Here is a 14,009-nt window from a genome sequence, read left to right as displayed (position 1 = left end):
ACAAAAAGAGAAATCTTCCTTTGACATTTGCTCTGGCTTTTAGCTGACATTTTATTATCTTATGTAATGGAGTAAAATCTCCTGATTTCTTGTTTTATTGATGTGTTTGTAATTTTAAAAATCAAAACAGGTAAATAACTTGGATTTAAGCTGACATGAAGCTGGCTCCGCCCCCATGCTGACGTAGAGCGATCCTCCCCCAATCATTTGTCAGCAACTGACCAATCAGCGTTCCAAGTACAGCACTCCGACAGTATCTACCATAGACATAATATAAGGATAGACCCTCATGGACCGCTCTCACCGATTGTCGCTGACGAGATTTAGGGCGGCCATCTTGGAGCGGTCCACCACTCCACTCAGCGTTATGTGTTTAGCAGCACAATGACGTATCAGCGCATTTAATCGATCATAACACACTTTTTTGTTACTGGAAACCATATTCAAACATCTATCAAAGCTACATTTATAAACAATTGTATTTTTTAAGTATGTTTTTAATACATAGTTCATCATATTTAAATATGCTTAGTGGCTATAACAATAGAATAGGAATGGAATATTCTGATATCGATGAATGAAGAGCATATTACAAAGCACACAGCCGTTCATAATTTATTTAATACATTATTTAGTAATATCAATATATATTTATATAACTATACAAACACTAATAAATAATGATTAATACTGAATAATATATATATAAACATGTGTGTGTATATGTATATTATATATATATATATATATATATATATATATATGTATATATATATATATATATATATATATATATATATATATAAGATATGTTTTTCAGCCGACGAGTCCAAAATCCAGTGAGATCCATCCATCCTGCAGTGAATCCGTCTCTCTTTATAGATTTCTCCCTCTTCTTCCTCACATCGTGTCTTTAGGAAATTTTCAAAACAAAGAAGATTTAGGATGTATCTTACTTTTGACAGAGTGAAAGAATATAAATAATAGTCTTTACCACCTGTGTAAACTTTGCCGGTGAATGTTATAACACATAATATAAGTTTTATAATATGTGTTATATTGTTTCATTTCTAATATAGGCTCTTGTGTCAGATAATCTAAGTCAATGTTAGAGAATAATTAATTTCTTTATATTAACAGAATCTCAGTTAGCCTTCATAGCGGGGCTGAACCCGTATTACACCAAGCACTGTAGCTAATATTAGCTGGTATCTCGCCGGTGGACATAAATACAGTAAAGTAATATTCTAATCACAATATATACACAATAATATGTCCATCTTACTTGTGAAATGTTGTCTGTGGAGCCCTCACATCAATAATCCATCGATCCGAACAACAATATCCCTCAGTGCTGAGGCATCTGCTGCTGTTTTGATTGGGCAAAGTAGGAGGGTATACCGCTCCAAGATGGCCGCCGTATTTCCTGTGCCGGAGCGGCCAATGCGGGGTCTACTCTTATATTATGTATAATAATAATGCAATAAAATAACTCTCTCACTAAGGTCAGTAGGCCCATATACATTAATTAACCTAATTTTGAAACCTTCTTTATCTAAGTCAATTAATAATACTCTTTCATCTACTATATTCTCCACTTTCTCTATTTGAAACTTTTTATTATTGAACAGACAATATGACAATATGAGTCAATTCAATTTCAATAGTATTTATTAGTTCTTCACAAAGAAATAAACACTTTACCTTTTTTTGTAACAAAAATTACAATATCCCTTTAACATACATCACTTCTTTCTAAAAAAGTGAGTAAGACTTGTACTTACACAAAAAAAACAACAAAAACAATCTTTGATGACATTTCTAATCACCTGCTGAGGGGGGAAGGGGGTAAAGGGACTTGCTACAAAAACTCCTTAATTAACAATATTATGTAGATTTTCCGGCACTTTCCATATGCTAATATCCTCCTTACTTTTTTTTCCGAATTTCATTTTCCACATGTAATCCTTCACTAAGGAACCCACAATCTTTATCACGTTATTTTCACCTATGTCATATTGCTTAGATATATAAATGTTTCTAGCCTTCCATATTGCTTCTTTAATACAATTTACCACTATCCACCACATCAATTCACTTTTCCCACTTTCTTCTTTTAAAAATCCATAAACAATTTTGTCATAGGTTATCTCTTCCTGTTTTAAATCCCACAACCATGGTTTCAATAATTCCCATATTCTTTTAGCAATGGGGCAAATCCAAAATAAATGTTTTATCGTCTCGTTGTCACCACATCTAATTCTAGGACATGTTGGACTTGTTGTACAATTTCTTTTATTCAAAAAGTCCCTTGTAGTTAAGCATTGATTGGCGATTTGCCAGGCAAAATCTTTCTGTTTATTTGTCAAATGTTTGTTATTTACATTTCTCCATATTTTCCTAACACTTTCCTCATTAAATTTTTCTATAAGTGTTAATTTTTCATGTCTAGACAATTTTCTTTCTATATTCTGTCTTTTCACTAATTCCGGTGTTAATTCCTCAATACCTCCTTTAAGTTCTTGTACTACTGAATTGAACATTGCCGGGTAAAAGTCCGAAAAGGGTGAAAGTAATGTAACCCTCTTTCCCCATGTTTTTAATACTCGAGCCCCTAGCCAGAATTTAACGTAAGGCGCCCAAATGGGCTCGGGTTGTATATTTAGGCAAACCTTCAGAATAGGTGTAATGAACATTGCTCTGAATTTTATTCCTAGATTTGGTACGTTCCTACCTCCTTCATTCACCGGTCTATACATAATTTCTCTCCTCAATTTTTCATGTTTGCTCCCCCACAGAAATTGAAACATTGTTTTCCGTAATGTAGTCATTACCCTGTGAGGCAGTGGGAAAGTTGATGCCAAATGAGCTAATGTTGAAACTATTTCCGTTTTTAATACTAATACCTTGCCTGTTAACGTTAGGTCTCTTTCTCTCCATTGCAATAATTTCCCTTGTATTTTTGACCATTTTGTCTCCCAGTTTTTTACTCCCATATTTTCTCCTATCTGGACTCCTAAAACTTTTATCACGTCGTTTTGTTCTATTAATCCCCAATTGGCCTTTCTGTCGTTCCAATTCCTATACATTATCTCACTTTTAGATTTATTTATTTTCATTCCTGAAACTATAGTGAATCTATCACATACTTTCAAACTTTCTTTTATAGCCGCATTATCTGCTAGAAGAAGAGTCAAATCATCCAATTACATCGTTAGTTTAATATCTCTACCATAATATCCGGGGGGAATTATTCCTTTAATCAACTTGTTTTGTCTTATTGCACTTGCTAATGGCTCCATGGTCATAATGAAGAGTAAGGGGGACAGTGGACAGCCTTGTCTCACCCCAGCCTTTACTCCAAAAGGTGGGGTGATCTCCCTGTTCACCATCACCACACTGTAGCAATCATTATACAAAACCTTTATCCATTTTATGAAAACCTCACCGAAGTTAAAGCGGCTCAGTACTCTTTCCATAAACCTATGGTCAACACTATCGAAGGCTTTTTCCAGGTCTATCCCTAATATAGACAAGGGGAGGTTTCTCTCTTGGCAGTATGTATAAGTGTCTCTGATCAGAGCTAAACTATCAGACATCTTTCTTCCCGGAATGCCACACGTCTGTTCTTTATCTATTATACTAGAAATAACTGTTTGCACCCGAAAGAATAAAGCTTTTGATAAAATTTTAACATCTAATCCCAGCAATGTTAAAGGTCTCCAATTTTTTAAATTATTTTGTGGGCCTTTCTTATACAGCAAAGTAATCATTCCTTGATTCATCATATTTGGTAATCTTCCTTCTCTAAAGGCTTCATTATAGACTTGAAGCAAGGGTTCTTTTATGATATCCCAGAAGCAGGCATAAAATTCCTTTGGCAGGCCATCCCGGCCTGGGGTCTTGTTATTCTGCATGCTCTGCATGGCTTTTGTTAATTCTTCTATTGTGATTTCCTGGTCCAGATTCTTCCTCTCTCTTTCGGTTAATTTATTAGTCAGTTTGGTTAAAAAATAGGGTAACTCTTCTTCATTTGTCTCTTTATTTTCATAAAGTTTCTTATAAAATTCATATACCTCTGTATTAATCTGTTCACTATTTTTTATTTCTTCTCCGTTTTCTGTAACCAATGAGTTGATCCAATGTTTGGATTTTAACAGTTTCCTAAAAAAATAACGGGTACATTTCTCATTTTCCTCCAAATGTTTTACTCTACTCCGAACCAAAATACTTTTACTTTTCTCATTTAATTCTGTCATCATTTCTTTTTTAAGTTTCACTATTTCCTCACTGACTTGAAAACCCGCATGTAGTAGCTTGTAATATCTTTGCAGTTTAATTTGTTTTCTCCTCATCCACTTCCTTTTTTCTCCTGCTATCCTCCTGCCTTCTTTACTGAAAAACTCTTTTGTTCTATTTTTAATTTCCTCCCACCACTCGCCCACGGTCTCATATAGGATAATTAATGATATCCATTGCTTAAATTTGTATGTATATCTTGTTACTATTTTTTCGTTTTTTAGTAAGCTTGTATTTAATTTCCACAATCCAACTCTTTGTTTTTTGGAATCCACAAGTTTCATTGAGACCGTTATCTTATGGTGGTCAGAAAAAGGAACCGGGTCCACTGTACATGTAATTGGTACCATCATACACGATGTCAATACATAATCTATTCTTGAAAACGTTTTCCCATTTGACCAAGTATACCCCGATTCTTTTGGATGCAAAGTTTTAAAAACATCAGTAAGTTTACAATCATTTATTAAGTTGTTCAATACCTTTGAACTTGTATCTGTTCTATTCGTAGAAGCGTTTTTAGAATTTCCACCTCTTTTTTCTAGTATACAATTAAAATCTCCAGCTATTATCACATTTTTCCCACAACATACTGCAGATTTTGCAATAAAATAACTCTCTCACTAAGGTCAGTAGGCCCATATACATTAATTAACCTTATTTTGAAACCTTCTTTATCTAAGTCAATTAATAATACTCTTCCATCTACTATATTCTCCACTTTCTCTATTTGAAACTTTTTATTATTGAACAGTATTGCTACTCCTGTAGCCCTATTTTGATTATCTCCTGACCATATTGACCAACCATAGGTCCATCTTTTTTCATATTTACTATAATTTTCCATAAATGATAAACCACATTCTTGCAATAGAAAAAGGTCACACCATTGAAAAGCAGGGTATAAACCCCAAGTCAGTGAAATTCAAACCGAGACCGACGACTATAAGCTTGGCACATATGGTTCTCACTCATGGTTCCAAAATAAAAAACATGAAGGAAGTTGGTAATAGTTAATTTCTAAAAAAAAAAAAAAATCAATTTTCAAAGTAAAGATTTTAATTTACACTCAAAAATTCAGACAAGTAATAATTTTATGTAAGCAAAACATGAATAGTCACAGGAAATATGTATTCTTCCCACAATGCATTGTGAGATCTGATTCAGCGCTGTGAGATTACTCACTGCCTCTGTCTAGGACCCGTTGCTATGGTAATTAAGTATTTGCACCTGGGCTGGCTCTCTCCCTGGTTTCTATACTTGTGAGACACCCAGCGTCGGTCTCCAGGACCCTGACAAAAAACCATAAGCCCTAGGAAAATTTTGAAAACATTTTACAGGAGCAGGCATGTGTATCTATGTCATGACCAACTTTGAGATCAATAGGCCGCTATTTGTGCCTGTGAGGGGGAGTTAAACAGAGTTTTGGAGTCAGACCTCCACTGTGCTGTGTGTGTGTTTCAGAGAGAAATCTTAGTGATGCTGTGAGTTCCTCAGATTAAAGTTTTTTCGTTTTTTTTTATTTATGTCGTCATTTTATCTCAGAATCCCACTAAAAGTAATAGCTCACTTGCCGGGATCGAGCCGCACGTTTTGATACCACTTTTGTGGGTGGGCACGCAGCGGTACGAGCCGCATTAACGGTACCGGAAGAATAATAAATTATATTTATTATTATTATTACTAGAAAATTCCTGCAGAAATTTTAAGGGGCATGCCAAAGTGTGCCCGTCGGTTTTTAATCAAACGTTCTGATGCAAAAAATTAGCATTAATGCTAAAGAAAGCTGCAATGTAGTCAATAACCTGTGGTGAGTCAGAAACATGTTGACTAAACTGTACCTGTACCATTCAGTATGTTAAAATTAATGCATAAGCCAAAATGCTAATATTAGCGTGAAGACTAATATTCATGTAGGATGTGTGGCATCACTAGCATGTTTTCTGTCATTGATTTACTCCATTCAGTATACTGAACATCGCTAATAAGTAAGAAAATTATCTAATAGCTACCTTTAGGGAAAAGGCTAATGCTAATGCTAATGCACTGCCTTGCTGCGTTATGCGTGCAAGGAAGTGCACTAGTGGGTGGCAGTGAAATGCTAATGTTTGTGCTGATGATGCGCAAGGCAGTTCATCCTATCCTGAGAAAAAAAACATAAAAGAAGAATAATATTTTTGCACCGCCTGCGGCGGTACACTGACGTGAGGGGAGTATGCAGGCTTTTATTTTGAAACTTTCAGTAAGCTTCATTTGAAATGGCAACACTAATCCCATGTGTAACAGTGGTTTGGTTAAAAGAGTTATCTAACACAAAAAAGAGCAATTACGTGATGTAAAAATTGTCAAGGCTTTTATTTTGAAATTTTTCAATAAGCTTCATTTGAAATTGCCACACTAATTTCATGTGTAATAGTGATCAGGTTAAATCAGTTATACAATGCTCAAAGCACAAGTAGTTTATAATACCAGCCAACTCCTCCTCTGTAATAATTGAGTGTTCCGCCATGTTGTAGTTCTGACATGCTGCTCAGGCCTCTGTTTTAACTGAGTCTTGGCCATAGATAGAACTACAGTTATGGCAGTTCCTTTCTCTGGATTCTGTTGCTATAGCGATTGGCCCTCAGCCAACTGCTGTGTGTGAGACAGAAAGCTGGGGAAGGATTTCAATCTTTGAGACAACCATGAAATGCTAATGTTAATGAACTGCCTTGCTGCGCAAGGCAGTTCACTATCCTGAGAAAAAAAACATAAAAAAAAGATTTTCATTTTTGCACCACCTACGGCGATGCACTTTCGTGAGTGGGATTTGCAGAGTTTTATTTATTTATATTTATATTTATAGTAATAATAAAGAGGCGTTCTATTGGGTGTAGAACAATAGGTGCATGCCATAGCAATGCCTATGCATTGCTATGGCATGCCCCAATAAATTATATTTATAATAATAATAATAATAATAAACAGACATTCTATTAGGTGTAGAACAATAGGTGCCTGCCATGCAATGCATGGAGGCAGTGACTGACTTGCTTTGCAAGTCAGCCACTGGTCTCCCTATGCATTGCTATGGGCAGGCCCCAATAAATGTTTTATTCTTTCACTTTTAGTGTATTTTTAAATATCTCAATCTGAAGTATTATTGTATTAATGTAGCTTATATAATGAAATAAAAAATAATTTACTCTGTTGGAATTATTTTCACTCTTTGCTGTCAATAGCAGAGTTGACATTCTGTAAATTCTCTGGAAAAAAGTAAGAAATATATGTAGTTTAATGTTTGACAATGACTGATTTATAAATCAAACAATTTGCTTTGATAGTTTGTTCATTAGTCTCGACCTTACATCTGGGCTCCTCCCTCTTGCCGTAGCATTTGTGTTGTACCTCGTCAATCTCAAGTTGTGATAGCAGTTGCCGTCTGAGCCAGCATGTTATGCTTATCAATGAGGTTAGGGTTAGGGTATATATATATATATATATATATATATATATATATATATATATATATATATATATATATATATATATATATATATATATATATATATATATATATATACACCACCAGACATTGTGGTGGTGGATAAAGAACAGAGGAAAAGCCGTTGTGGTGGATGTAGCAATACCAAGTGACCACAACATCAGGAAAAAGGAGAAACTGGAGAAATACCAGGGCCTCAGAGAGGAACTGGAGAAGGCCTGGAAGGTGAAGACCACCGTGGTGCCTGTGGTCATCGGGGCCCTCGGGGCAGTCACCCCCAAACTGGAGCAGTGGCTCAAACAGATCCCAGGAACAACATCAGACATCTCAGTCCAGAAATGTGCAGTTCTAGGCACAGCCAAGATACTGCGCAGAACCCTCAAGCTCCCAGGCCTCTGGTAGAGGACCCGAGCTCAGAGGATGAAAGAGAGACCATCCACGGAGGGTGAGAAGGGAATTTTTATATATATATATATATATATATATATATATATATATATATATATATATATATACTTGTATAGAAACAAACTATAAACGCCTTTTAAATCATCAAAGATCCCAGAATTGCTTTCATGACCCTCCCAATAAGGCGGACATGTTAGCGTCTCGCTGATGCCCTGTGTGGGCGGGACTTCCGTGTGTTCTATTCCGCGATTGGCGGGTCCAGCCTCTGACCCCAGTGCGCAGACTCGTGCTTCTCTCCGGTACAATGGCGGCAGTTGGAGCGCCGTCCTTCGTGTTTCCTCGGGTTTTTGTCCACGGAGCAGCAGCGGGAGAGTTAATAAAGCTGTAAGACAGAAACGACAGCAGTTGGTGAACTCTGGAAAGAAGAGAAACGGTTTGAGGCTCAGCTGGAACTGCTCAGTAACTGTTGAAGGAAAGTTTGGAGAGAGAAAAGCTAGCAGAGATGTGGAGACAGCAGGTCAAACAGCGACTGGATGCAGCAGAGGAGCAGAGACACGAAATACTGGATGCTGCTTTCAGCCCCGAACATCGGCTGCACACATCAGGTTTGGAGATTTACCTTCTTCATCGGGGATGGGAGCTGCAGGCCGGGAGCCGCTTCCAGGAGCTCCTAGTTAGCGCGCTGATAAAATGTATCTAAGTCTGTTCAAGGCGCATTACGGTAAAAGGTCGTGATGTCACATAAAGGGCCACACGGGAGAGAACCCGTTTGGTTCTGATGTCTGTGGACACAAATTCATCATCATGAGGTTGAAGGAGGCTGCTTAATCTAGAACAGGGGTGTCCAAAGTCGGTCCTGGAGGCCCGGTCTTGTGAGAAATTCTGTTCCTCTGTGAAAATCTGCCCCCTGTGTCGGGAGCGCGCATTGCAGCCAGAGAAGTGGATCCGGCAGATCTGACTATTTTCACGGCGCTTCTGATCGATTTCTCGGTAAAAACTACTCATATTCATGTCAATGTTGTAACTTTCAATTTAATCGGCAGCTATGGAAGTAAATATGTGCCATCAAAATTTGAATAACAAATGCATCCGAATTCAATTTAAAAAAAATTCAGTGTCATTATTTGTACACGTTTGCAATTTTCATATGTTAAAAAAATTCACATTCCTATTTCAAAGATAAAATTTTCAATATATATTTTTTCAGTGTTAAAAAAAATTCAGCATATAAAAAATTCAACTTTTAAAAAATTCAAATTGATTTTGAGTCATTAGCTCACATGACCTGGAAGATATTGAAGAAAACATTATATTATTTAATATTAAAATTATTGAAAATATTGAATTTAAAATTTTATATATGCTATTTTGGCTGATGTAAAAGCCTGAATTAGCACTGACAATTAGTTAGTTGGTTACAATTCAAGGCATTTATTAACGTTTCTTTGACAGGAATGTTTGGTTCGGTAATTTGTTGACAGTCCCTAAGTCAACCTTCGGGCGCTGCGGCCGGGAGCGGTGGAGAACCGCTGGCCGACAGTAGCGTTCATAAATCGGATCAACCTTGAGCTAAACGCCGCTTTACTCCCCGGAGCTCGAATATCCAATATCCAACTTGAAACTAACTTCACTGCGGTCATTAGCGGTAGCATCTCCCGGAAAATGACGACTTTACTAAGACTGCCTGTCTCGGTCTCACCTAAGACAGCATACAAGCAAAACCCGGAAAGTCGCCATCCATCAGTTATCTTAAAAGATTCTAGACTTGGCGCAAGTGGTATTTCTTTTTGAAATAAAACACAGGAACATTGGGTGTGGGACATCCAAGAGAAGGAGAAGGGGGGAGGGACTGGGGTCTCTAGGAGGTAGCGAGAACTAATATGCCAGGATTACATGGTGTAAGATTAACAACGGCCCAAACCCGTGTTTTAAATCAAGTTTTAAGATAATGTATCAAACCTCATGCGCAAAATAAAATATACTACAGAAATATGAAAGCATAGACTCACCGTTGGGGTTGGGTTTGCATTCGCCTCCATGGTCGCTAGCCTCGGTGATGCTGGTATTTCTTCAAGATGACGCCTGGGTCAGGTGATTGGCTGGGTGTTGAAATCTGATAACGATTGCTAATGTCTGTGACCTGAAGTAACCAGTAACCATTCCTCTGAACGATTCTTTACTACGGATCATAGTAAAGAGCCGGTTCTCGGTGAGAACTGTTCTTTGTCTTTTGTAAGGCTCTGTGCACACTGCAGTGGATATTATTATTCTATTTTATTAACAATATGTATTTATTTAATCATCAAATAAGCCTCCAGTTGAAGACTAGTGGTGCTGTGATGTGTGTTCCTGTCTGTTAGTTCTGCATATGTACAGTCTTGTGTTTACTGCTAATATGTTTTTGTTTATGACATCATCATCATATGATTCCTGCATTAATTGACACTTTTCAATTCATGTCTCTCTGTTGGCCTTCATTTCCACATTTTTTTCATTTGTTTCCTCCCTGTCTGCCTCACCTTTACGTGTTTGCTGTAGCTCAGCTTGGTGAGGTTCAGTCCATCAGTCACACTTTTCTTTGTGGGTCATGGAAAATTATACTGAATGTCATGGAGAGTCATGGAAAAGTCTTGGAATGTTTTTCTAAGTGCCAGTGGGAACCCTGTACCAGAAACTGAGCAATTTAAAATTGTAAGAGAAAAAAGTCAAGATGTCAGTAACAGAGCAACTCGGGCGACAGTGGCTCTGTGGGTGGAGTCGTCGTCTACCACATGTTGATGTGCCTCTGGGCAATGCACTTAACCCCAAACTGCCTATGGAAGTATTGGTGTATAAATGTTTGTGAGTGTGAATGAGAGAATGTGACTCTACTGTAAAGCTTTGAGTGGTCAAAATGACTGGAAAAACACTATGTAAGTTCAGTCCATTTACCGTCAGCAGCACAATTCTATAATGATTTGGAGGGAAACTGAGAATGATAAAATGACTTTCAAAAGGAAGGACTAAGAGACCAGGAAGAGCTGCTCTGCCTTCACAGGTTGTTAGGAAAGACTTTCAATACATGTTAAACATTTCTGGGTATGAAATTTAACAGAATTATTAAGAAACCACAATTGTTCATAATCTGTTTCTGTGTTCCCTGCAGATATTCTGCTGGTTAAAGAAGAACCGAGTCCTGATCTGGACCAGAACCACCCAGAGCCCGTCCACATGAAGGAGGAAGAGGAGGAACCCTGGAGCAGCCAGCAGGGGGAGCCGCTCAGTGTGAAGGAGGAGGCTGATGCCTCCAGGTCTCCAGTCATTGCTGTTCTCATAAAGAGTGAAGATGATGAAGAGGAACCTCTGATCTCTCATCTTCATCAAACAGAAGATGGAGAACTGCCAAGCAGCAGCTCAGCTCAGCAGAACCTGAAAGCAGAACCTGAGGGAGAGGAAGATGATGTGGAGCAGCCTGACTCGGGGTCTGAAACTGAAGACAGTGATGATGAGTGGAAGGAGAGCAGGACTCCTGAGTCAGGTGTCAACAGATCCCCGAGCTGCTCTGAATGTGGCCAGCAGTTTAACAACAAGCGCTCTCTTCAGAGTCACATGGCCGATCATTCAGCAGGAAGGACATTATTTAGAGAGGAGAAACCTGTGGAGCCACCAAAGAACGCCCATAAGGTTCTGAAATATTTTGCCTGTGAAGAATGTGGAAAAAGCTTTGACAAGAAAAGTCATCTAAGCAAACACATGAGAGTTCACACTGGAGAGAAACCGTTTAGCTGTGATCTGTGTGGCCAAAGTTTCAGCATTAAATCAACTTTAAACAGTCACATAAGAATCCACACCGGAGAGAAACCGTTTGGTTGTGATGTCTGTGGACACAAATTCAGCATCAAGTCATCTCTGAGCAAACACATCTGGATCCACACAGGAGAAAAACCTTATTCCTGTGATGTCTGTGGACATAAATTCAGAGCTAAGTCAGCTTTAAATATGCACACAAAAACCCACACAGGGGACAGACCATTCAGCTGTGATGCTTGTGGGCAAAAATTTAGCCGAAAGTCCACCTTGAATCTGCACACGCGGAAGCACACAGGGCAGAAACACTTTGTTTGTGATGTCTGTGGGAAAGGATTTAATGAAAACTCCAGTTTAAAGAAACACTTCAGGATCCATACAGGAGAGAAACCCTTTGGCTGTGACATGTGTGGGAAAAGCTTTAATGATAAGTCAACTTTAAAAAAACACTTGAAAATTCATATTTTTTGTAATGTTTGTGGAAAAACTTTTAACCAAGAGGCAAGTTTAAACATTCACATGAGAATTCACACAGAAGAGAAGCATATGGTTATGATTTTATTGCCATAGATTCTCATGTGTGAGTTAGCTTAACAGGGAGTTCCAGGCCCTATGTTTGAAGACTGCGTGTTCAGGGGAGCAGGGGTGGGTTTATACCAGGCCTCACATACAAAAAGAATCATTAGAGACAAAGTAGGTCTCAGAACATCATTTTAGAAATATTCTTAGAATCTCTGGAATTTTACGTTTTGTTCCCCAGAATTTCACCCTCATGAGATAAAAATTATTCACAAAGCATCTCAGGCTTTCAGAGAGCTGCTAACATCATTAAATGTTAGGTGGAGGATCTTTATTGAGCCTGAGTGTGTGAAGCAGGAAAGACAGAGGACAGAAAGAAGATATGTTTTTTTAATTAGCTCTGTTTTGTTCTTTCATTTTTTACATCCATTTTATAATTTGTTAATGTACTGCAGAAGCAAATTAGCTTATGCTCTAATCTGTTACAGTGCATCAAATGGTGAAATGCTCATGTTTGAACTGTACATTGTCCCTTTGTAAATAAAATGTATTTATAAAGTGTCTGAAATGTGGGTAGACTTATGCCAACAGCAGGCTTTATATGTTGATGCTGTAGCAATTAATTAAATTTTAATTTCATCATCATGACACACTTTTCTTACACCAGTTTGGATTTTCTTTCCATCACTGGGGGAGGATTTAGGTTTAGTCCTATTCTGTTTTGTGTATCAACCAGTCAATCAAAGCTACATCTATTTCAGAAAAACTCAAGACGTTAGGCTGCCAGGACAGATTCTAGTTTAAGACACTGTAATCCAGTGGTGTCCAAAGTGGGTCCTGGAAATCCTGCATGTTTTAGTCTCTCCCTGGTTTAACTCACCTGGATCCAATGACGGCTCGTTAGAGGCCAACGAGGAACATTGACAAACTGAGCAGGTTGTTACCACCAGGGAGAGAACTGAACCGTGCAGGATGCCGGGCCTCCAGGACCCACTTTGGGCCCCCCTGCTGTAATCTTTTTTCCTTTTTATGACTTTTGGTCCACACTTCTTACCAGATGGTGGTACTAATGCTCCACTAAGCTGTTGTCCAGCTGCTGTTAAACAGAAGCTGAAGAAGAGAAACCAATCAGTCATTAGAAAAAGGTTGATGGAAACAACAAAATTCCAAATAACTTCTTCAAATTTGCAAAAATGTTTTTACGCTCATGTGAAACTGTTTAACTTTTCCAAAAAAGAGTTAGTGCGCTGAAGATGAAGACGCATTTATCAAATACGATCTGATAAAGCGAACATTCCCATCAGGTGGGTCTGAGTCTTATCAGAGGCAAAACTTCATCTGATGACATCACGCTCTGTCATCTGGTTGATTCGATCCAAACCAGGAGGAACATGCATAATTAGCATTTTCTTTTTTCTTCTTTGTGGGACTGATAGGATGGCCCTTAGCGGCTGGAGGAAGTAGAGACTTGAGGCAGAGAAACTGTGCAAACCCACTGGGTGTTTATTCACCA

The 14,009-nt window shown here is 38.0% G+C and overlaps 1 protein-coding gene and 1 long non-coding RNA gene across 2 annotated transcripts; one reads left to right on the top strand and one right to left on the bottom strand.

Annotated features, from left to right (window-relative positions):
• Positions 1-8,535: 8,535 nt before the first annotated feature.
• Positions 8,536-8,950, bottom strand: LOC148155686 (uncharacterized). The gene is made up of 2 exons (XR_015765012.1): positions 8,811-8,950; positions 8,536-8,573 (listed from the first exon to the last, which is right to left on the bottom strand). It is a non-coding gene; the product is annotated as an uncharacterized LOC148155686 (long non-coding RNA).
• LOC106911029 (uncharacterized) lies at positions 8,569-13,064 on the top strand. The gene is made up of 2 exons (XM_088011490.1): positions 8,569-8,796; positions 11,337-13,064. Exons 1-2 carry the CDS (start codon positions 8,694-8,696, stop codon positions 12,545-12,547), a joined length of 1,314 nt encoding a protein of 437 aa, XP_087867616.1. The 5' UTR covers positions 8,569-8,693; the 3' UTR covers positions 12,548-13,064.
• The last annotated feature ends 945 nt before the right edge of the window (positions 13,065-14,009 follow it).

This window comes from Poecilia mexicana, unplaced genomic scaffold (assembly GCF_051168715.1).
Source record: "Poecilia mexicana isolate PSO_F unplaced genomic scaffold, ASM5116871v1 scaffold_13, whole genome shotgun sequence".
In the NCBI taxonomy this organism is placed as follows: Eukaryota; Metazoa; Chordata; class Actinopteri; order Cyprinodontiformes; family Poeciliidae; genus Poecilia; species Poecilia mexicana.
The sequence above is the reverse complement of the archived record's forward strand: the minus strand, read 5'-3'. Positions and strand labels throughout refer to the sequence as shown.